This window comes from Heterodontus francisci, chromosome 13 (genome assembly GCF_036365525.1).
Source record: "Heterodontus francisci isolate sHetFra1 chromosome 13, sHetFra1.hap1, whole genome shotgun sequence".
In the NCBI taxonomy this organism is placed as follows: domain Eukaryota; kingdom Metazoa; phylum Chordata; class Chondrichthyes; order Heterodontiformes; family Heterodontidae; genus Heterodontus; species Heterodontus francisci.
The window spans coordinates 20362185-20387260 of record NC_090383.1 but is presented as its reverse complement, the minus strand read 5'-3'; the positions used below and the strand labels follow the sequence as shown (position 1 = coordinate 20387260).

The 25076-nt window shown below is 47.0% G+C and overlaps 1 protein-coding gene across 2 annotated transcripts in view; it reads left to right on the top strand.

Moving 5' to 3' along the window:
* Window positions 1-25076, top strand: part of usta (uronyl 2-sulfotransferase a) — a 114631-nt gene that overhangs the window by 2084 nt on the left and 87471 nt on the right. Inside the window, exon 2 of one of the 2 annotated variants that reach the window (XM_068044502.1) lies at window positions 10862-10905. In XM_068044502.1, the coding sequence (XP_067900603.1) occupies window positions 10862-10905 (44 nt within the window). Of the gene's footprint in view, window positions 1-10861; window positions 10906-10981; window positions 11079-25076 lie in introns of those variants that run through there. The other variant, XM_068044503.1, reaches the window with a different exon arrangement.

Genomic DNA, 25076 nt, shown 5'->3' with positions numbered 1-25076 from the left:
TTTACCCTTTCCCTTTTAAAAATGATTATTGATTGTCCTTCCACTCCTGTTTCTGGTAGGGAAATTCTATGTACTAAGAACCCTCTACATTAAAAAAAAATCTCTTAACCTCACTCTCTGTTCTTTTAATTTGAAATGAATGCCCACCATTTACAAACTCATCAAACGGAGCTGAATTTGCTTCATCAAAGTCTCAATTTAAAACATCTCTGTTAACTCACTTATCCGTTATTCGAATGAAAGGAAACCCAGTTTCTCCTCTAACTAAAGCTTCTCATCCCGCAAATCCTAGCAAAATCATTTGCCCCCTCTCCATTGATTTGACATCTTTCCTAAAGTAAGGTTGGGAAAGCAGGCACAGTATTCTAACTGTGCTGTAACTGATTAGCAGTATAGGTTTAGCATTACCTCTGCTTTTGTACTCCATACCCTGATTTCTAAAAACTGAGAAACACATTTTTTAAAAATATAGTTTTAACAATTTGTCTTCCTACTTTTAAAGATTTATGTATTAGAACCCCTAAATCTCTCTAGTCCTTTCAAAGTTTTACCATTTATTGTACATTTCCTCTCTATTCTTTGCAGAATATGTCAGCTCACATTTTCTGCATTGCGTTTCATCTGACATCTATCTGTTATATACTACTCTATTAACATTCTCCTGCCATTGTTTAGCAGTCCTGTTCAGTTTACTGTTCTGCCTCTTTTTGTTTCCATCTCCAGTTGTTGATGTACTTCATATAACTGTGTCCAGCTCATTTATTTATAATACATTATGCACACTCCTTATCACTTACAGTGGGAGCGCGATTTGGCCATTATATGCAATGGCCACTGTAACATTATAGTGTTATGTATATGTTGTCGCCAGTCATCGGCGTCCGCAGCTGCCTGGCTCAAAACCTGAACAAACCTCCATACTGGTAGACCCTCTACCTGACCAAGGACTGACTCACTTTCAGTCCCTATCCTTTTGTTGTCTCACATGGGAAGCAAAGCTCAATACTAAACAGCAACGCTTCATAATTCACCATCAACAGGCATGGCGTCAGATTAGAAACTGGAGCTTCAGTAGTTATTTATTTGGATTTTTTTGTACTAATTCATTTTCGATCATATTACAGATAGGATGCTACAAAGGGAGTAAAGTGTTTACGCTCTGTTTTATAGGTAAACGCATAAATAAAAGTAACAGAGAAAATTGACATTTTCATGTGTATTTCAGTCATCCAATATCTCAGTAAACGCAGCTGTTTCTGCCCAAAATAAACACAGCATTTAAGATGTGATAATCGGCAACTTTGAAATTGGCATTAATGCAAATAGCCAATGGTTATTGCTTTTTGACCAATGTAAGCGACTGTTTTAAACATGGATGTTATAAGTGATGAGGACTGTGTAATATAGAGAGGAGAGAGCCATGTTCTCAACAGTGACATTGTTGTTTATTTTCCTCTATTCTCAAAATAATGCATTCATCACATTTCTGTTTCTATTCTTCAGCTGACTTCTAATCAGTGTTACCACATTCCATTTAATACCACCACCAACAACTTGCATTTATTTAGCACCTTTAATATAAAACATCCCAAGGCACTTTCACAGGATTGCTATCAAACAAAATTATCAAACCAAGTCATGTGAGGAGATATTGGGTCAGGCAAAGTGTTAAGTTTTCAGGAGCATCTTAAAGGGCCGGAGAGAGGTGGAGAGACTTATGGAAGAAATTTTAGAGCCTAGGGCTATAGGCCTGCTACCCTACTCTAACCCGACGGGACCCGACGACATGTGTCAGGTTCGGGTCGGGTTGGGCTTCCGGGTCCGACATTCGGGGTCGGGTCGGGCCAAATCGGACACGCTCTATCACCACCTCAGGTAAGTGACTTTAATGTTAATTTACTTTTTGGACTTTAAAGGTGGTTTTGCTACAGTTATTTTAAGCTTGTGCAGGTAAGGAACAAAGTGCAAAATTGAAGGTAGATTGACTGATGATCGGGTTGGGTCAGGTGCGGGAAAAATGGAAGGACACGGGCCTGGTAGGAGTTGGATAGGGTTCTGTTGGGCTCGGGTCGGGTCTCATTTGCAGACCCGAGCAGGCCTTTACCTAGGGCCTTGGGAGCAATTAAAATCGGGGATGTACAAGAGACCAGAATTGGAGTAGTGCAGATATCTGAGGGTTGTCGGGCTTGAGATTATCACAGAGATGGGGAGTGGCGAGGCCATGTAGGGATTTGAAAAAAATGATGACATTTTAATATCGAGGCCGTGTGTCTTAACTTTATCAACAAGCCTTCTATATAGCACCTAATCAGACATGTTTTGAAAATCCATACATACTACATCCACTGCATTTTCCTCCTTATTACATTGTCATTTTTTTAAGAACTAAGTTTGTCAGACGCAACGTGACTTCGACAAATCTATGCTTCCTGTTTTTAACCCACATGTTTCCAAGGGATTAATATTATCCTGTTTTGAGAAGCTCATCAATTACCCAGATTAGACTGACTGCTCTATAGTTACCTGGTTTATTTTCTTTCCCCTTTTGTTAAAGAAGGGTTAAAACTCCCCAATCCTCTGGCACAACTTCCATTTCCAAGCTCATTTGCTAGATTGTAGTCAGAGCCTCTGATATTGCCTCAGTCCACATGCCCTCGGGGCTTGATGCCTTTTCCACTTTTGAGTTCACCATATTTTTCCAGTACTACTCCGTTACGTATAGCAATCCTAACTCAGTCACCTAAACCATTTATCACCACTGTCAGGCCTTCTGTGCCGATCCAGGCAAGATATTCATTTAGAATCTGGCAATTCTTCATCATACTATCATGTTTTGAGATGCTCTTCACAAAGAATTTGTAAAAAGAATTCTTTAGTTGTTGTCGTTTAAAGGATAGCATGTTCTAAAAAAATTTTTTAAAAGGCATTGAGATGGTAGGTAGTTAATAAACTAATGAAAGTTCTTTATTCCAAAGACTGTACAGGGAGCCCACATGACTGAAACAGGTCTATGCTGGTGTTGATACTCCACACATGCCTCCTTCCACCTTACTTCATCTAACCCTGTCAACGTATCCTTCTGTTCCTTTCTCGAGTCGATGCAGCGACTGTCCCCGGAGCCCGAGTCGATGCAGCGACTGTCCCCAGAGCCCGAGTCGATGCAGCGACTGTCCCCAGAGCCCAAGTCGATGCAGCGACTATCCCCAGAGCCCGAGTCGATGCAGCGACTGTCCCCGGAGCCCGATAATCGATGCAGCGACTGTCCCCAGAGCCCGAGTCGATGCAGCGACTGTCCCCAGAGCCCAAGTCGATGCAGCGACTGTCCCCAGAGCCCAAGTCGATGCAGCGACTGTCCCCAGAGCCCGAGTCGATGCAGCGACTGTCCCCAGAGCCCGAGTCGATGCAGCGACTGTCCCCGGAGCCCAAGTCGATGCAGCGACTATCCCCAGAGCCCAAGTCGATGCAGCGACTGTCCCCGGAGCCCGATAATCGATGCAGCGACTGTCCCCGGAGCCCGATAATCGATGCAGCGACTGTCCCCAGAGCCCGAGTCGATGCAGCGACTGTCCCCAGAGCCCGGGTCGATGCAGCGACTGACCCCAGAGCCCGATGATCAATGCAGCGACTGACCCCAGAGCCCGATGATCAATGCAGCGACTGTCCCCGGAGCCCGTTGATCGATGCAGCGACTGTCCCCGGAGCCCGTTGATCGATGCAGCGTCTGTCCCCGGAGCCCAAGTCGATGCAGCGACTGTCCCCGGAGCCCGATGATCGATGCAGCGACTGTCCCCGGAGCCCGATGATCGATGCAGCGACTGTCCCCGGAGCCCGATGATCGATGCAGCGACTGTCCCCGGGAGCCCGAGTCGATGCAGCGACTGTCTCCGGAGCCCGATAATCGATGCAGCGACTGTCCCCGGAGCCCGAGTCGATGCAGCGACTGTCCCCGGAGCCCGATAATCGATGCAGCGACTGTCCCCAGAGCCCGAGTCGATGCAGCGACTGTCCCCAGAGCCCGGGTCGATGCAGCGACTGACCCCAGAGCCCGATGATCGATGCAGCGACTGTCCCCGGAGCCCGTTGATCGATGCAGCGTCTGTCCCCGGAGCCCAAGTCGATGCAGCGACTGTCCCCGGAGCGTGATGATCGATGCAGCGACTGTCCCCGGAGCCCGAGTCGATGCAGCGACTGTCCCCAGAGCCCGAGTCGATGCAGCGACTGTCCCCAGAGCCCGAGTCGATGCAGCGACTGTCCCCAGAGCCCGAGTCGATGCAGCGACTGTCCCCAGAGCCCGAGTCGATGCAGCGACTGTCCCCAGAGCCCGAGTCGATGCAGCGACTGTCCCCAGAGCCCGAGTCGATGCAGCGACTGTCCCCAGAGCCCGAGTCGATGCAGCGACTGTCCCCGGAGCCCGATAATCGATGCAGCGACTGTCCCCAGAGCCCGAGTCGATGCAGCGACTGTCCCCAGAGCCCGGGTCGATGCAGCGACTGACCCCAGAGCCCGATGATCGATGCAGCGACTGTCCCCGGAGCCCGTTGATCGATGCAGCGACTGTCCCCGGAGCCCGAGTCGATGCAGCGTCTGTCCCCGGAGCCCAAGTCGATGCAGCGACTGTCCCCGGAGCGTGATGATCGATGCAGCGACTGTCCCCGGAGCCCGAGTCGATGCAGCGACTGTCCCCGGAGCGTGATGATCGATGCAGCGACTGTCCCCGGAGCCCGAGTCGATGCAGCGACTGCCCCCGGAGCCCGATGATCGATGCAGCGACTGTCCCCCGGAGCCCGATGATCGATGCAGCGACTGTCCCCGGAGCCCGATGATCGATGCAGCGACTGTCCCCGGAGCCCGATGATCGATGCAGCGTCTGTCCCCGGAGCCCGATGATCGATGCAGCGTCTGTCCCCGGAGCCCGATGATCGATGCAGCGACTGTCCCCGGAGCCCGAGTCGATGCAGCGACTGTCCCCGGAGCCCAATGATCGATGCAGCGTCTGTCCCCGGAGCCCGATGATCGATGCAGCGTCTGTCCCTGGAGCCCGATGATCGATGCAGCGTCTGTCCCTGGAGCCCGATGATCGATGCAGCGACTGTCCCCGGAGCCCGAGTCGATGCAGCGTCTGTCCCCGGAGCCCGAGTCGATGCAGCGACTGTCCCCGGAGCCCGATGATCAATGCAGAGACTGTCCCCGGAGCCCGATGATCAATGCAGCGACTGTCCCCGGAGCCCGATGATCAATGCAGAGACTGTCCCCGGAGCCCGATGATCAATGCAGCGACTGCCCCCGGAGCCCGATGATCGATGCAGCGACTGTCCCCGGAGCCCGATGATCGATGCAGCGACTGTCCCCGGAGCCCGAGTCGATGCAGCGACTGTCCCCGGAGCCCGAGTCGATGCAGCGACTGTCCCCGGAGCCCGATGATCGATGCAGCGACTGTCCCCGGAGCCCGATGATCGATGCAGCGACTGTCCCCGGAGCCCGATGATCGATGCAGCGACTGTCCCCGGAGCCCGATGATCGATGCAGCGACTGTCCCCGGAGCCCGAGTCGATGCAGCGACTGTCCCCGGAGCCCGAGTCGATGCAGCGACTGTCCCCGGAGCCCGAGTCGATGCAGCGACTGTCCCCGGAGCCCGAGTCGATGCAGCGACTGTCCCCGGAGCCCGAGTCGATGCAGCGACTGTCCCCGGAGCCCGAGTCGATGCAGCGACTGTCCCCGGAGCCCGATGATCGATGCAGCGACTGTCCCCGGAGCCCGATGATCGATGCAGCGACTGTCCCCGGAGCCCGAGTCGATGCAGCGACTGCCCCCGGAGCCCGAGTCGATGCAGCGACTGCCCCCGGAGCCCGAGTCGATGCAGCGACTGCCCCCGGAGCCCGAGTCGATGCAGCGACTGCCCCCGGAGCCCGAGTCGATGCAGCGACTGCCCCCGGAGCCCGAGTCGATGCAGCGACTGCCCCCGGAGCCCGAGTCGATGCAGCGACTGTCCCCGGAGCCCGAGTCGATGCAGCGACTGTCCCCGGAGCCCGAGTCGATGCAGCGACTGTCCCCGGAGCGCGATGGTCGATGCAGCGACTGCCCCCGGAGCCCGAGTCGATGCAGCGACTGTCCCCGGAGCCCGATGATCGATGCAGCGACTGTCCCCGGAGCCCGATGATCGATGCAGCGACTGCCCCCGGAGCGCGAGTCGATGCAGCGACTGCCCCCGGAGCGCGATGGTCGATGCAGCGACTGTCCCCGGAGCGCGATGGTCGATGCAGCGACTGTCCCCGGAGCCCGAGTCGATGCAGCGACTGTCCCCGGAGCGCGATGGTCGATGCAGCGACTGTCCCCGGAGCCTGAGTCGATGCAGCGACTGTCCCCGGAGCCCGATGATCGCTGCAGCGACTGTCCCCGGAGCCCGAGTCGATGCAGCGACTGCCCCCGGAGCCCGAGTCGATGCAGCGACTGTCCCCGGAGCCCGATGATCGATGCAGCGACTGTCCCCGGAGCCCGAGTCGATGCAGCGACTGCCCCCGGAGCCCGAGTCGATGCAGCGACTGCCCCCGGAGCCCGAGTCGATGCAGCGACTGCCCCCGGAGCCCGATGATCGATGCAGCGACTGCCCCCGGAGCCCGATGATCGATGCAGCGACTGTCCCCGGAGCCCGATGATCGATGCAGCGACTGTCCCCGGAGCCCGATGATCGATGCAGCGACTGTCCCCGGAGCCCGATGATCGATGCAGCGACTGCCCCCGGAGCCCGATGATCGATGCAGCGACTGCCCCCGGAGCGTGAGTCGATGCAGCGACTGCCCCCGGAGCGCGAGTCGATGCAGCGACTGCCCCCGGAGCCCGAGTCGATGCAGCGACTGCCCCCGGAGCCCGAGTCGATGCAGCGACTGCCCCCGGAGCCCGAGTCGATGCAGCGACTGCCCCCGGAGCCCGAGTCGATGCAGCGACTGCCCCCGGAGCCCGAGTCGATGCAGCGACTGCCCCCGGAGCCCGAGTCGATGCAGCGACTGCCCCCGGAGCCCGAGTCGATGCAGCGACTGCCCCCGGAGCCCGAGTCGGTGCAGCGACTGCCCCCGGAGCCCGAGTCGGTGCAGCGACTGCCCCCGGAGCCCGAGTCGGTGCAGCGACTGCCCCCGGAGCCCGAGTCGGTGCAGCGACTGCCCCCGGAGCCCGAGTCGGTGCAGCGACTGCCCCCGGAGCCCGAGTCGGTGCAGCGACTGCCCCCGGAGCCCGAGTCGGTGCAGCGACTGCCCCCGGAGCCCGAGTCGGTGCAGCGACTGCCCCCGGAGCCCGAGTCGGTGCAGCGACTGCCCCCGGAGCCCGAGTCGGTGCAGCGACTGTCCCCAGAGCCCGAGTCGATGCAGCGACTGCCCCCAGAGCCCGAGTCGATGTGACTAGCTGTCTTTGTGGATTCCGCTTCTTGATGTACAAATCTGCATTAAATATGAATGGGAACAGTCTGATTCAGAACAAATGTGATGACTCGCCACCATTCTTGCCCAATCTTTCAACAACCACCATGGGAAATCTCTCGTTGCATCTCACTGAAGCTTTCCTTACCGTTGCTTCAGACAAAGGGAGTACCAAAAGTAAATACTTAACGGTCTGTATTAATGCTCTACATATTTGAACCCTGCAAAGCAGTAACTTATATCTAAGGCAGTAACACCAGTGATTTTCTGTGCAGGGCAAGAGGTATTTAATGCGTTGAGCTTTGCAAGGCAAAAAGCAACATTACCATCAGCCATGAAAACTTGGCAATTTGTAACCCACTGAGTTAAATTCAGCCATTGAATATTTGACATGCCCAGCTTTTGGGGAGTTCCAAGTAAATATGTTTTTGAACTGGATTCAAACAGTTGCCAACAACAGCAGTGAAATCAAGCCTTAACATTTCCAAGATCAATAATTTTTTTTTACAGCTGTGCAGAGCCTGAAGGACAGTTTGCTATAGCATATAACCTGCACTGTTGTAGTGTTCCTTGTGAAGTAGGCTCATGGAGAAGGAGGTAATAGATTAGCATGGCTGGAGGATTGGTTAACGGACAGGAAGAATGGTAGGAATAAAAGGGGCATTTTCAAGTTGGCAGGCTGTAAATGGTGGAGTGCTGCAAGGATCAGTGCTGGGGCCTCAGCTATTTACAATCTGCATTAATGACTTGGATAAAGAGACCGAGTGTAATGTATCTCAGTTGGCTGACGATACAAAATTAGGTGGGAATGTAAGCTGAGGCTGCAGAGATATAGACAGGTTAATTGAATGAGCAACAGGGTGGCAGATGGAGTATAATGTGGGAAAGTGGAGGTTATTCATTTTGGTAGTAAGAATAGTAAAGCAGAATATTTTTTAAACGGTGTGAAACTTTTAAATGTTGATGTTCAGAGACTTGGGTGTACATGCACAAGGAGCACAAATTTAGCATGAAGGTATAACAAGCAATTAGGCAAATGGCATGTTGGCCTTTCTTGCAAGGGGATTGGATGACAAGAAGAAGGAAGTCTTGCTACATTTATATCTGGCTTTGGTGAGACCACACTTGGAGTACTGTGCGCAATTTTGGTTTCTGTATCTCAGGAAGATGTACTTGCCCTGGAGGCGGTACAACAAAGGTTCACCAGATTGGTCCCTGGGATGAGAGGGTTGTCATATGATGAGAGGCTGAGTAAATTGGGCTTATGTTCCCTGGAGTTTAGAAGGAGAGGTAATCTAATTGAAACATGCAAGGTTCTGAAGGGGCTTGACAGATTTAACGCTGCGAAGTTGTTTCCCCTGGCTGGGGAATATAGAATTTGAGATGGGGAGGGGCACGGAGGTGATGGGGGTACAGTCTCAGGCTACGGGGCCAATCATTTAGGAGTGAAATGAGAAATTTCTTCACTCAGAGGGTTGTGACTCTTTACCACAGAGTTTTGAGTATATTTAAGGCTGGGCTAGACAGATTTTTGGTGTCTCAGGGATTGAAGGGACCTGGGGAGCAGCCGGAAAAGTGGAGGTAAGGCAGATCATCAGCCATGGTTGTATTGAATGGCGGTGCAGACTCGAGGGGCCGTATTGTCTACTCCTGCTATTTTTATGTTCTTAAGTGATCAAGCCACCACATTCTGCTCCAAAGTGATTGTGTTTCTAGACCAAGGTAACAACATTCAATTAACAACTAGTCCACAGTAAGGATGCCTCTACAGGGTGCTGTTTACATTCACTCATTGGTCTGCAAGAGTCTCACAGTTCCCAAAACCCCAAAGTCTCACCCCTTCTCCAATGCTCAGTTGGGAAACTTTAAACAAATTTTTAATTAGAATCAAGTCACAAACCGAGACATAGGCAAATGACTTCAGTTACTGCTGCAGTACATGAGAATGTAAGAAATAGGAGCAGGAATGGGCCATACAACCCCTCAAGCCTGATCTGCCCTGCCATTCAGTAAGATCATGGCTGATCTTGTACCTCACCTACACTTTCCTGCCCTATCCCCAATATCCTTGATTCCTTTAGTGTCCAAAAATCAGTCGATGTCAGTCTTAAATATACTTAATGATTGATCAGCCACAATCCTCTGGGATAGAGAATCCCAGGGATTCACAATCCGGAGAGTGAGAACATTTCTCCTGTGCTCCTGTTGCTGGCCCCTTGTCCTGAGACTAGGATCTCTACTTCTAGCCTTTTCAGTCAAGGGAAACAGCCTCTCAGCATCTACCCTGTCAAGCCCTTTAAAAATGTTATACATTTCAATGAGATCTCCTCTCACCCGTCTAAACTCTGGAGGATATAGGTCCATTCTACTCATTCTTCCTCTATGACAACCCTCTCATCCCATGAGTCTATCTAGTGAACCTTTGTTGCACCCTCTCTAAGGCAAGTATAACAACAACTTGCATTCATATATCACCTTTAACATAGTAAAATGCCCCAAGGTGCTTCGCAGGTGTGTTATCAAAATTTGACATTTATCTTAGGAGACCAAAACTGCATGTTGTACTCACCAAAACCCTACATAATTGCAGCAAGGCTTCCTTCAACCTCCATGCAACAACGGCAAACATACCATTTGCTTTCCGAATTGCTTGTTGTACCTGCATGTTAACTTGCTTTGAATCGCTTACAAGGGCTCCCAAATCCCTTTGACTACCAACATTCACTAATCTCTCAGCTTTTAAAAATATTCTGCTTTTCTGTTCTTCCTACCAAAGTGGGTACAAGTTCCTACTCTGCTCAGAATAAGTTTTGCTCCATCAGACTTCACTTCACCCTTTGAAACTCTACAAATTCTCCAACTGATGCAATGTTGGTGTAGCTGCAGCTTAGGTAATGACAAGTTCATGTCGCACTGCATTCCCACTGTAACTACTATTTTTCATCCGTCGTATGCAAGACGTTTCAGATTTCACCAAAAAGACAAGCTGAAGTATGCAATTTGATCCCAAACCGCTTACAAAAATCCTGAAATGCAATGTAATTAAAATAGGAATTTAGCTTATCCATTTGATTTGAATTAGTGGCCTTAGGAGAAAAGCACACAGATTACAAGGAATTGATAACAAAAATATTTGAAATAGTTAAGTGCTAGACTGGAAGAGTTACAGTGCTGGTATATCTTGGTTTTCACCAGGCATATAGGAACATGTGCAGGCCATTCAGCTCTTCGAGCCTGTTCCTAAGTTCTTAGGTAATCTGTGCTGAGGGTACCTGATGCTGTGGTCACTTTCATTTTACAACAAAATCTGCATTCTTAGTAAATTTTAATTCCTTTTCAGAATTCCCACAGCATTGTCTGATAGCTGTTTCATGGCTCATACTTTTAGTATATTTGTGTTTCAGTCACCATTTGTAAGTGATTCATTATGATTTTGGATTTTTTTTGTCTTTCAGGTAATTCCTCTTTTCTGGATGGGTATCGACATGTACCCGCTAAGGTAAATTGGATTATTGGGAAGGAAGGTTCTGCTGCTACATTTGGGGCAAACAGGAAATCTTCCCCCTGAGTGTCTGTCTGGTGTATATTTAAATATGCCTGTCTATCTTTTCGGCCTGCAATATTATATTCAATCAAGCCAGGTCACTGCTGAAACTGATGGGTAAACAACAGGTAATGGTCACGATTAATTATCTTCAATTGATTTTTCTTCTTGCATTCATACAGCATGGACCCTGACTTAATCACTATGGGCTGGTAGACATTCAGAATTAATCATTGTGTAATATTAATAATTGGAAATTAATCACTGTGCGCTGATATTAATTCAGAATTAGAGAGATAGAATTTGCATTAATATAGCGCCTTTCACATCCTCAGGGCATCCCAAGGTGCTGACAGCCAATAAAATGCTTTTGAATTTCCTTATCATACTGTTGCATGGTTAGCAAATACAGCAGCCAATTTACACACAACATGTTTCCACAAATATCTATGCTACAGTTGTATAAGCTATGGTTAGACCCCGTCTGGAGTACTGTGTTCAGTTCTGGGTACCACACCTTAGGAAGAATATATTGGACTTGGAAGAGGGTCAGCGCAGACTCAGCAGATTAATACCTGGTTAAAAGACTTAAATTGAGAACCAGTTGCATAGACTAGGCTTGTATTCCCTTAAGTTTAGAAGATTGATGGGTGATCAGATTAAGGTGTTTAAAATGACTGAAGTATTTGATCAAGAGAAACCCATTTTCTCTGGTGGGGGAGTCCAATCAAGGGGACATAACTTTAAAATTAAAATTAAGCTGTTCAGGGGTGATGTCAGAAAGCACATCTACACACAAAAGATGGTAGAAATCTGGAGCTCTTTCCCCCCCACCTCTCCAAAAAAAAAAGCTGTTGGGGTCAATTGAAAATTTCAGAACTGAGGTAGGTAGCTTTTTGTTAGGCCAAGTTAGTAATGGTTATAGAAATGGAGTTAAAATGCTGATCGACCATGATCTAATTGAACGGCCAAACAGGCTTGAGGAGTTGATTGGGCTACTCCTATTCCTATGTTCCTAAGCATTCCGTGCTCCAACACACTCTGCATAAAGAAATTTCTCTTGACCATCTCACTATCTCAGTGACTTTCATCACTGACTCCCAAAACAAAGGGCATAGTCTTTTCCCATTCACATTATCAAAACCCTTCATGATTTTAGAAATCAATTCTTCTCATAGCAAGTGAGAGGGATACTGTCACTGTTAGGTGAATATTGATTCTGATGTCTGTCCCACTCCTGCAGAGTAGAATTTCAAAATTTGCCAATGACACCAAACTTGGAGGTGTGGCAAACAGTGAGGATGATGTGAATTGTCTGCAACAGGACATAGATAGGCTAGCAGAATGGGCAGACAGGTGGCAGATGGAATTTAATACTGACAAATGTGAGGTGATGCATTTTGGCAGAAGGAATAGGGAGAGGCAACATATACTTGATAACACAGTTCTAAAGAGTGCAGGAACAGAGGGACCTGGGAGTGCATATGCATCAATCTTTGAAGGTGGCAGGACATATTGAGAGAGTGATTAGCAAAGCATATGAGATCTTGGGCTTCATAAATAGAGGCATTAAGTACAAAAGTTATGCTGAACTTTTATAAAGCTCTGGTTAGGCCCCAACTAGAGTATTGTGTCTAGTGCTGGTCACCACACTTTAGGAAGTCGTGAGGGTCCTTGAGAGGGTGCAAATGAGATTTACCAGAATGGTTCCAGGGATGGAGGATTTTAGTTACAAGGTTAGGTTGGAAAAACTGGGGTTGTTCTCCATAGAGCAAAGGAGATTGAGGGGAGATTTCACAGAGGTGTACAAAATTATGACCGGCATAGATAAATTAGACAAGGAAAACTGTTCCCATTACAAATTGTACAAGGACTGGGGACACTGATTGAAGGTTTTAGGCAAGAGATGCAGGGCGAATGTATGGAAAAACTTTTTTTATGCAGGGAGTGATAACGACCTGGAACTTGCTGCCCATGAGGGTGGTGGAAGTGGAGACAATCAGTGATTTCAAAAGAAAATTGGATGGCCACTTGAAGGAAATAAACTTGCAGGGCTACAGAAATCGAGTGGGGAAATGTGGCTTACTTGATTGAGTCCAAGCCAGCTCTCCAAGAAGCAATGAGCCGAATGGCCTCCTTCTATGCCATAAATGACTCTTTGTCTCTATATCCATATTATTCAGAGGATAGGTATGATTAAAAAAGTGCAACATTAGTCCTAATGAGGCAACACTGCCTCATCCTTGCAGTGCACACTCACATTCCCACCTCATTGTCTGGCATGCTGCAGGCGACTGATGTGGCGAAAGTTCAGACTCCACTATAATTGCTGGGTGGTACCATCAGGTGGACTGCTCTGATATTGACTGATACTGGATTATGCTCGCATGGACAATGCTAGTTTGAATTTGAATACACTATTTGCTAGCAGCTCTGTGCTTTCTCAGTATGCACCACACTGGGACTGGCTCTGTCACCTATCAGTACCAGGTAATACTAAGATCATTTGTGCCAGCTGGCCCCATTAAGGGAAGTCTCTTGGTTTTATTGAGTCCTTCACAACTTCAGTTGATGCTAAACCAAGAATAGAACATTTGGCGCCCATTAATTTGAATGCACTTGCTTCTGATGCTACAGTCTCTCCCATTCTGGGGTAAAGTGTTACGTGGTTTAACTCTTCACAGGAGCCTAGTGGTTATTGCACTAGACTGACAACTCATAAAGATCAAGAGTTCAAATCCCACCACGACAAGTTGTGAAATTAAATTCAATAAGTTGTTAATTTGTGGGCTGACACCACAGAGTGGCCATGACAGCTGCTGAATTGTCATGAAAAAAAACAGCAGCTGCTTACCAATGTCCTTCGTGGAAGGGAAATACGATATTTTGGCTGTAACAGAGACCTGGCTCAAAGAAGGGCAAGACTGAGTGTTAAATATTCCTGAATACAAGGTGTTCAGGAAAGATGGGAAAGGGAGAAAAGGGGGAGGGGTTGCAGTATTGAATAAGGAGAGCATTGCAGTGCTGGAGAAAGAGAATGTCCCAGAGGAGTTGAGGACAGAATCTATTTGGCTGGAGCGAAGAAACAAAAAAAGTGCAGTTGCATTGCTTCTTGTTGTCCAGAGGCCACCAACTGGTGGGAAGGACGTGAAGGAACAAATTTGCAAGGAAATTACAGAGGTGCAGAACCTATAGGGTAGTTATAATGGGGGACTTTAATTATACAAATATAGACTAGGATAGTGGTAGTGTAGAGGGCAGTGAGAGGCAAGAGATCCTAGGGTGTGTCCATGAAATTTTCTACAGCAGTATGTTTCCAGTCCAACAGAAAGGAGGCACTGTTCGGTCTGGTTCTTGTGAATGAGGTGGGCCAAGTGGATCAAGTGTCAGTAGGAGAACATTTAGGGGATAGTGATCATTGTATCATAAGGTTTCGGCTGACTATGGAAAAGGACAAAGAACAATCCAGAGTAAGAATAATTAACTGGGGGAAAGGCAACTTCAATAAGGTGGGAACAGACCTAGGATGAATAAATTGGGGCCAAAGGTTGGCAGGAAAGATGGTAGCTGAACAATGGGCTACCTTCAAAGAAGAGGTATTTCAGGCACAGTCAAGGTATGTTCTCTCAAAAGGGAAAGATAGGGTAAACAAAGCCAGAGCTCCCTGGATGATAAAGGAGAAAAAATGTGCTTATGACAGATGTCAGGTAGAAAATACTATTGAGAGCAGGCTGAATATAGAAGGTTCAGAGGGGAAGTGGAGAAGCAAAGAGAGAGTATGAAAAGATACTGTCAGCTAACATAAAAGGTAAAGGTAATCCCAAAGTCTTCTATAGACATGAACAGTAAAAAGGTGGTAAAAGGAGGAGTGGCACCAATTTGAGATCAGAAAGGGGATTTACACATGGAGGCAAAGGACATAGCTGAGGTATTAAATGAATACTTTGCAACTCTCTTTACCAAGGAAGAAGATGCAACCCAGGCAATGGTGAAAGAGGAAGTAATTCAGATACTGGAAGGATTTAAAATTGTTGAGGTATTAGATAGGCTGTCTGTACTTAAAGTGGATAAGGCACCAGGACTGGATGAGGTGCATCCAAGGATACTTAAGAAAGTGAGAGTGGAAATTGCGGAGACACTGGCCATAATTTTTCAGTCTTCCTTAGACTCGGGGTGGTGCCAGAGGACTGGAGAATGGCAAACATTACACCCTTGTTCAAAAAGGGTGTCAAGATAAGTCCAGCAACTACAGGCCAGTCAGTTTAACTTCGAGGGTGGGGTAACTTCTAGAAAGAATAATTTGGGACAAAATTAATATTTACATGGACAAATGCGGGTCAATAAAGGAAAGTCAGCATGGATTTCTTAAGAGCAATCTAACTTGCTGGAGTTTTTTGAAGAGGTAACCAAGGCTTGATGAGGGCAGTGCATTTGATGTGGTGTACATGGACTTTCAAAAGTATTTGATAGTGTCACACAACAGACCTGTGGGCAAAGCTCATGGAATAAAACAGACAGTAGCTACATGGATACGGAATTGGCTAAGTGACAGGAAACAAAGAGTAGTGGTTAATGGATGTTTTTCAGTCTGGAGGAAGGTTTGCAGTGGAGTTTCCTAAGGATAAGTGTTGGGACCCTTGCTTTTCCTGATGTATATTGATGACTTAGACCTTGGTGTACAGGACACATTTTCAAAATTTGTGGATAATACGAAACTCGGAACAATTGTGAACTTTGAGGAGGATAATATAAAACTTCAAAAGGACATAGACAAGTTGTTGGAATGGGCAGAAAAGTGGCAGATGAAGTTCAATGCGGAGAAGTGTGAAGTTATTCATTTTGATAGAAAGAACATGGAGAGACAATATAACGTAAAGGGTACAATTCTAAAGGGGAGGCAGCAACAGTGGGACCTGGGTATCTGTGTGCATAAGTCATTGAAGGTGGCAGGACAGGATGAGAGAGTGGTTAGTAAAGCATACAGTATCCTAGGCTTTATTAATAGGGGCATAGAGTACAAGAACAAGGAAGTTATGTTGAACTTGTACAAACTACTAGTTCGACCTCAGTTGGAGTATTGCATCCAGTTCTGGGTGCCACATTTTAGGAAGGATGTGAAGGCACTGGAAAGAGTACAGGGATGAGGAACTTCAGTTATGAAGATAGATTGCAGAAGTTAGGACTGCTTTCCTTCGAGAAAAAACAGCTGAACATGTGGAACACCACTTGGAGGAAGCACTGAGGGTGGCAAGGGCGCAGAATGTCTTCTGGGTGGGGGACTTCAATGTCCATCACCAAGCGTGGCTTGGTAGCACCACTACTGACCGAGCTGGCTGAGTCCTAAAGGACATAGCTGCTAGACTGGGTCTGCGGCAGCTGGTGGGGGAACCAGCAAGAGGGAATAACGAATACCTCGTCCTCACCAATCTGCCTGCCACAGATGCATCTATCCATGACAGTATTGGTAGGAGTGATCACTCATTGTCCTTGTGGAGACGAAATCCCGTCTTCATATTGAGGATACCCTTCATCGTGTTGGGTGGCACTACCACAGTGCTAAATGGGATAGATTTCGAAACGATCTAGCAATGCAAAACTGGGCATCCATGTGGCGTTTTGGACCATCAACAGCAGCAGAATTGTACTCAACCACAATCTGTAACCTCATGTCCCGGCATATCCTCCTCTCTACCATTACCATCACAAGCTGGGGTGATCAACCCTGGTTCAATGAAGGGTGCAGGAGGGCATGCCAGGAGCAGCACCAGACATATTTCAAAATAAGGTGTCAACCTGGTGAAGCTGCAACCCAGGACTACTTGCATGCCAACAGTGTAAGCAGCATGCGATAGACAGAGCTAAGCAATCCCACAATCAGCGGATCAGATCTGAGCTCTGCAGTCCTGCCACATTCAGGTGTGAATGGTAGTGGACAATTAAGCAACTAACTGGAGGAGGTGGCTCCATAAATATCCCCATCCTCAATGATGGGGAAGCCCAGCACATCAGTGCAAAAGATAAAGCTGAAGCCTTTGCAACAGCCTTGAGTCAGAAGTGACGAGTGGATGATCCATCTCAGCCACCTACTAAAGTCCCCAGCATAACACATTCGATTCACTCTGCGTGATATCAAGAAATGACTGAAGGTACTGGATATTGCAAAGGCTATGGGCCCTGACAACATTCCAGCAATAGTACTGAAGACCTGTGCTCCAGAACTTGCCACGTCCCTAGCCAAGCTGTTCCAGTACAGCTACAACACTGGCATCTACCCAGAAATGTGGAAAATTGCCCAGGTCGGGTCCTGTTCACATAAAGTGGGACAAGTCCAACCCAGCAATAACCACCCCATTTGTCTATTCTCGATCATCAGTAGAGTGATGGAAGGGGTCGTCAGCAGTGCTATCAAGCGCCACTTACTTCGCAATAACCTGCTCACTGACCATCCAGGACAAAGCAGCCCGCTCAATTGACACCCCATCCACGAACATTCACTCCCTCCACCACTGCCGCACAGTGGCGCGGCAGTGTGTACCATCTACAAGATGCACTGCAGCAACGCACTAAGGCTTCTTAGACAGCACTTTCCAAACCCGCGACTTTATCAACCTAGAAGGACAAGGGCAGCCGGTGCATGGGAACACCACCACCTGCATGTTCCCCTCCAAGCCACATACCATCCTGATTTGGAACTATATCGCCGTTCCTTTACTGCTGCTGGGTCAAAATCCTGGAACTCCCTTCCTGCAAGCAGTGTGGGTGTAACGACCACGCATGGACTGCAGCAGTTCAAGAAGGCAGCTCACCAGCACCACCTCATGGGGTATTAGGGATGGGCAATAAATGCTGGCCTAGCCAGCGATGCCCAAATCCCATGAACGAATAAAAAAAATTGATGAGGTATTCAAAATCATAAGGGACCTGGACAGAGTAGATAGGGAGGAACTGTTCCCAATCTTGTGAGGATCGGGAACGAGAAAGCACAGATTTAAAGTAATTGTAAAAGAAACAAAAGTGACACACAGAAAATCTTTTTCATGCAGAGAGTGTTAAGGTCTGGAATGCACAGCCTGAGAGTGTGGTGGAGGCAAGTTCAATTGAAGCATTCAAAAGGGTATTAGACTGTTATCTGAAAAGGAAGAATGTGCAGGTTATGGGGAGAAGGCAGTGAGTGAAATTGCTCATTAGGGGAGTCGGTGCAGACACAATGGGCCGAATGACGTCCTGCGCTGTAACAATTCTGTGATTCTTGGTTTGCCTGCATGTGACTGCAGTCCCATATCACATGACTTGTAATACCCTCAAACTCACCATGTTCCTTGATTGGAGGCGTAGGCGTATCAATGGCACAGAAGCAGACCTTTCGGCCCAACCAGTCGATGCTAGCGTTTATACCCGACTCAAGCCTTCTCCCGTCTTTCCTGAGCTACATCTATCAGCCTAACCCTCTATTCCCTTCTCCCTCATATACTTGTCTAGCCTCCCCTTAAATGAATCTGTGCTATTTGCTTCAGCCACTCCTTCTGGTAACGAATTCCACATTCTCACCACTCTTTGGGTAAACAAGTTTCTTCCGAATCCCCTATTGGATTTCTTGGTGTCTATCTTATATTGATGGCCTCTTGCTATGCTTTTCCTCACAAGTGGAAACATTCCCTCTGTCACCACTGTGTAAACCTTTCATATTTTTAAAGACCTCTATTAGGTCACCTCCCCCCCCCCCGGGTTCCTTTTTTCAAGAGAACACTTTTCAGTTTCTCTACATCCTTTTTATAATATGGTGACCAGAATCTTGCAGCTTTAGTAGTCATTATTCCTACCATTAGGACTGAGTTCCATACCACTCTTTGCTCTATCACCCCCGAAATGGGAGGTAGAAGCTTCAGAGAATGCGGAACAATCAGTGATGATCTGTAGAGGGCCATACCTGATAAAGTGACCAAAAATTTTGTTGTAGATCATGGTAAATCAAATTTTAAACTTTTGTTGCCTCATATGTCACTGCATCCAGAGTAGAGCCATTTCTCCAAGTATCCCAAAGGCCCTAACCTACAGTTTTTGCGGGAATTTTTCATGGCCCCCAACAAGGGTCTCAGGTTGGTGTATATAAGCAACGCAGGCTATTGGCCAAGATACCAGGTTTATCATTCCTCCAGTGACCTGTTGTAAACTACAGCAGTGGTGCATTCAATGGATATATTTGAGGCTAATGTTTCAGGTCAATAACCTTTAGTCAGAACTTGTATTGTTCTCTTTACCTTTCACCACAGATGCTGCCTGACCTGCTGAATGTTTCTAGCATTTTATGTTTGTCTTTTAGATTTCTAGCAATTGCATTTTTTTTGCGTTTTATCATAATTGTCATGTCATCCTTAATGTCAGCTGTGGCTCAGTGGTAGCCCTCCCACCTCTGAGTCAGAAGGACGTGGGTTCAAGTTCCACTCCAGAGATGTGAGCACGTAATCGAGGCTAGAACTCCAGTGCAGTACTAAAGGATTGCTTTCTGATTGAGATGCTGTCTTTCAGAATAGACATTAAACCGAGGCCCCGTCTGTCCCTCTCAGGTGCATGTAAAAAAAAAAATTCCATTGCATATTTGAAGAATAAGGGAGTTCTCCCCAGTGTCCTGGCCAATATTTACCCCCTCAACTAACATAACTAAAGCTGATCTGGTCATGTGTCTCATTGCTGTTTGTGGGACCTTGCTATGTGAAAATTGGTTGACATATTTCCCCACATTACAATAGTGACTACTTCAAAAAGTACTTTGTTGGCTGTAAAGTGCTTTGCAACATCCTGAGGTTGTGAAAGGTATGATATAAATGCAAGTTCTTTCTTCTTTCTTACTTTAACTGGCAGTGGTATAGTCCAGGATATGAATCTTGAATGCATCTTCTGCAACCAGCCTACTGTTTTTCATCTATCGTTCAATGCCTGCTTTGTTGGGCTGGAGTTGCTCATCTGGCAGGTATCACAGCTCCAGGCTGTAGTAAAGCTGGCGATTGCTAATTGAGGATCACTATCCAACTGTCAGTCCAGCAGTATAACACTTCTGATCTGATCTTATATGGAAAAGTCACAAGGGCCCTGAACAGAAGGCTGGATACCAAACAGAAAATTAAAGAAACTCAGGAGAGGTGTCATGCCAGCCTGGTGGTGGGGGTGGAGATGATGTGGGGGCAATTACTGGAGTCCCCTAAATAGCAATGCTTAGACCTCTATTCTTTCTCAGCAGCATAAATGATTTGGATACTAGAACCGATTATAAGTTGATATTATCAGAGAAAGAATGCCTGAGGCGAGGAATGAGAGTGTTGGATCTCAATATTCCTGTTCACATTGGTTACACCAAAAAGAGACAACTGTAGCTTTAAGAAACTTTATTGAAGTACTTAGTGGTTACATCATCAGCAAAGCGTACAACAACAACACCTGGGCTCTCCTCCCTCTTCCTCCGTGCTGGAGGAGGGAATTCAAGCCTTTCTTATAGTTCTTCTTACAAATCAGTGACATCCCCTTTATGTTCCCAATTGGTTTACAAACTCTGCAGTTTCTTGGTGTTGAGGCCTGATTGGGGCACTGCCTTGTCACCTCTCCCTCAAGCAGTTTCTTATTCCCCTATCTTCCTGGGTATGTCGGGCTGATTGGTCATACAAAGGGTTAGTCTTCAATATCTGCAGCTGTCCTACTAGCCTTAGCTGGTTAGTCTATTTCTACTGATAAGCTGTCTGCATCCCTATAGCTACGAAGCTTATTCTGATAAACTGTCCCTCCTTGCAGCACTGAATAGGCTACTATGAATTTCTGATAAGCGGTCTCTGCAGCTCTAAAGCTATGAAGTCATTACCGATAAGCTGTCTCTGCAGCTGCGAAGCTAGCTTGTTAGCAATACATGATTGATTAATTATTTCATCTTAAATGTCCCCATATTAATTTGTTCTTAAAAATTCTGTTCTCACAAGAGGATAGATAATTGGGCAGATGTGTCGCAAATGAAGTTTCACACAGATAACTGCAAAGTGTCACAAGTAGAAAAATGTGAAACATAAGTGGATTTGAGTTTGCACAGGGAGACTATGAAAGGAACACAGCTGACGTTATTGATACTTCACTTTTAATATGCAGGTAGTGCAGTGAAGCAGTTAGAAAAAGGAAATACAGTAAAATGCTGAATGAACTGTATCGGCAAAACCGTAAAATACAAGGCTGCAGAATTATCTGTTATAGAAAGGGTCATAGGAATGTACCGGCCTGGAAAAAAATGTCCTCCATTTGCCAATCTAAGTTTTTTTAATTCATTTGTGGGATGTGGGCGTCGCCCTGGCCAGGCCAGCATTTATTGCCCATCCTAATTGCCCTTGAGAGGGCGGTGGTGAGCTCCTTCTTGAACCACTGCAGTCCATGTGGGGTAGGTACATCCACAGTGCTAAAAAGTATCTAGGAAGTATTCCACGATACCTCTCATATCCTTCTACCACATTTTTTGCCAGATATTTATCCATATCTCTCTCTCTCGCTGATACAGTGAGTCCCTTCTGCCTCTCATGGCAGTCAATTCCATACATTTAGCACCCTGAGTGTAAAGGATTTGAATCTACTGCCTTTTCACCTTCCCTCTTCTAAGTTTGAAGCTGTGCTGTCTTGTAGAATCTGCAGTGATGTTAAACATGAGGGATGAATTTTCTCAAATCTTTTCCCACTGTGATGCCATAATGGCAGTGGAAACCCCAGGTTGTGCACGTAAATTGGCTTTCTGTCACACAGGCAGTACAGTGGGAAAAGCTCCAGGGAAATTTGTCCCATCAACGCTCATCTTGTTTGTACCCTTTAGGCCAGTACTGAACCTTCTCTCTTCACTGTAAACATACCCAGCTTCTCCCCAGAACTCGGGTGCCTAATCCCAGCTGCCTTTCTCTGCACCTTCTCCAATGCGTCTTTTGGTTTACTCAAAACAATATACAATACTCCAAGTTGAAGCTGGACCAGTGGTCTATAAATTTCCACCATTTGAGATTTGTGTTCTGTTCCTTTGACTGTGAACCCAACACCCCATTTGGCCAGCAGTAGTTGAGAGACCATTGTGTTGATGACTTCAGAAATCAATTCAGCAGTGTCCCAAATCATTCTCCTGTTTTGTCATGTCGACCAATACCATTTAGATAATATGACACATTATCCTTTCCAAAACTTTGCATTCATGCACATCAAATAACAACTGCCACTCCTCAGCTCAGCTCCCCACTCTATCCCGATCCTTCTGTATTTGATCAGCCTGCTATTTGCAGTCCCTCCCAGTTTGGTATCATCTGCAAACTAAAGCATTTTGTTTCTATTTCCACTTTCACCCAATTTATGCACATTGTAAAGAGTATCTTAGGCACCACCTTCTATGCGATGCTGCTTAGTGTAAAGTCATCCTTTCTTTGCTGTGCTTTAGCCAATTATCAATCCATTGTCAGAAGCAGTCAAAGCTGCTTTCCCATAGTGTCCATATATGTAAAGCCTAGGAGGCCATCTGCCTTTGTAATGGCCTTTTCTACTTGTAGTCTCACCGATGTATCTGTGATCCTGGATTTCCCTGTTCCTTTGCTCTGCTGGGAGTTTTCCAGTTTAGGATATACTTTACCATTCTTTTTCCCAAAATGTACTACTACACACCTGTACCACCCACCTAACTACCCACACAACTAATCTGTCTGTTTTCTTTTGCATTCATCCTCACAATTTACCATACCCCCCAATTTGGTATGATCAAATGTTATTCCTCCTGTGACTTATTACAAATCACTTAGATAAATGGAGAACAGGTTTCCCAGCACAGGTCCCTGGGGCACACCACTACCTCTTGCTGCCAATCTGAAAGGCACCAATTTATCCCCACTCATTGGTTTCTATCCCTACCCATCTCTCAGGCCAAGCATAGGCAAAAACAAATCTCTGACTAATTGCCTGTCATCATCCTCCCTCAGCAGATGAATCAGTACTCCTCCATATTATACACCACTTGGAAGAAACACTGAGGGTAGCAAGGGCTCAGAATGTACTTAGGCTGGCGTCGTCGATGTCGATCACCAAGGCTCGGTAGTGCTACAGTTACCCGAATTGGCCGAGTTCTGAAGGATATAGCTGGCAGACTGGGCTTCCGGCAGGTGGTGAGAGAAAAAGGGAAAACTACTTTTCACATAGATGCTGCCAGAGCTGCTGTGTATTTCTGGCACGGTTTTCATTTCAGAGTTCCAGCATCCTCAGTATTTTACTCTTATAAAATTGTACTTAAACTCATCCTTACCATTCTACCTGTTGCAGATGCTTGTGTGTTAATACCATGAACAGTTATCAATATCACTGTAAACCAGGTACTATTCGTAGGGGTCTTTGTCAAGACGAAGTCCCATCTTCGCACTGAGGACACCATTGTGTTATGTGGTGCTACCACCGTGCCAAATGGGTTAGATTCAGGACAATTCTAGCAGTTCAAAACTAAGCATCCATGAGCCATTGTGGGCCATTAGCAGCAGCAGAGCTGTGTATTCCACTGCAATCTATAACCTTGTGGCCCAGCATATCCCAACTATTGTTCAATGAGGAATTTAGAATAGCATGCCAGGTGCAGTACGAGGCAAACCTGAAATGAGGTGCCAACCTGGTTAAGCTACAACACATGCTAAACGTGGAAGCAGCATGCTATAGACAGAGCCAAGCGATCCCACAACCAATGGATCAGATCAAATCTCTACCGTCTGCCACATCCAATTGTGAATGGCAGTGGATAGTTAAACAACTAGCAGGTGGGGGTAGCTCCATGAACATCCCCTTCCTCAGTGATGGCAGAGCCCAACAAGTGAGTGCAAAAGACGAGGCTAAAGCATTTGTAAGCATCTTCAGCCAGAATTGCTGACTGGAATTTCCATTTCAGCCTCCTGACGTACCAACCAAGCCCCGACAACATCCCAGCTGTAATGCTGAAGACTTGTGCTTCAGAACTAACTATGGCTCTAGCCAAGCTGTTCCAGTACATTTACAACACTGGCCTCTATCAGACAAAGTGGAAAATTGCCCAGGTATATTCTGTCCCAAAAAGCAGGACAAATCCAATCTGGCTAATTACCACCCCACCAACCTACTCTCAATCATCAGCAGAGTGATGGACAGTGCTATCAAGTGGCATTTGCTCACCAATATCCTGCTCACCAATGTTCGGTTTGGGTTCCAACAGGACTATGTGGCATCAGACCTCATTAGAAACATGAACAAAGAACTGAATTCTAGAGGTGTGGTGAGAATGACTGCCCTTGACATCAAAGCAGCATTTGACCACATATGAGCCCAAGCAAAACTCAAGTCAGTGCAGATCATGGGGAAAAATCTCCGCTGGCTGGAGTCATACTTTGCACAAAATTGTGGCTGTTGGAGGCCAGTCATCTCAGCCTCATGACATCCCTACAGGGGTTCCTCAGAAAAGTGACCTAGGCCCAACAATCTTCAGCTGCTTCATAAATGACCTTCCCTCTATCATAAGGTCAGAGGTGATGTAGTTATCTGACAATTGCACAATGTTCAGATCCATTTGTAATTCCTGAGATAATAAAGCAGTCTATGCTCGCATGTGGCATGACCTGAACAACATCCAAGTTAAGTGGCAAGTAACATGCATGCCATGTAACTGCCAGGCAGTGACTGTCTCCAACAAGAAAGAGTTTATCCCCTTCCCCTTGTCATTCAAACAAACATACGAATTAGGAGCAGAAGTGGACCCCTCAAGCTTGCTCCACCATTCAATAAGATCATGGCTGATCTGTTTGTGTTTCGAATTCCACACTCCCACCTACCCCCAATACCCCTTGATTCCCTTGCCTAACAAGAATCTATCTACCTCCACTTTAAAAATATTCAATGCTCCTGCCTCCACCACCGTCTGAAGCAGAGAGTTCCAAAGTCGCACAACCCTCAGAGAAAAAATGTCTCCTCATCTCTGTTCTAGAAGGGCGACCTCTAATTTTAAAATAGTGCCCCCTAGTTCTCGACTCACCCACATGAGGAAACATCCCCTCCACATTCACCTTGTCAAGACTGTTCAGGATCTTATAAACGTCAATCAAGTCTCCCCTCACTCTTCTAAACTCCAG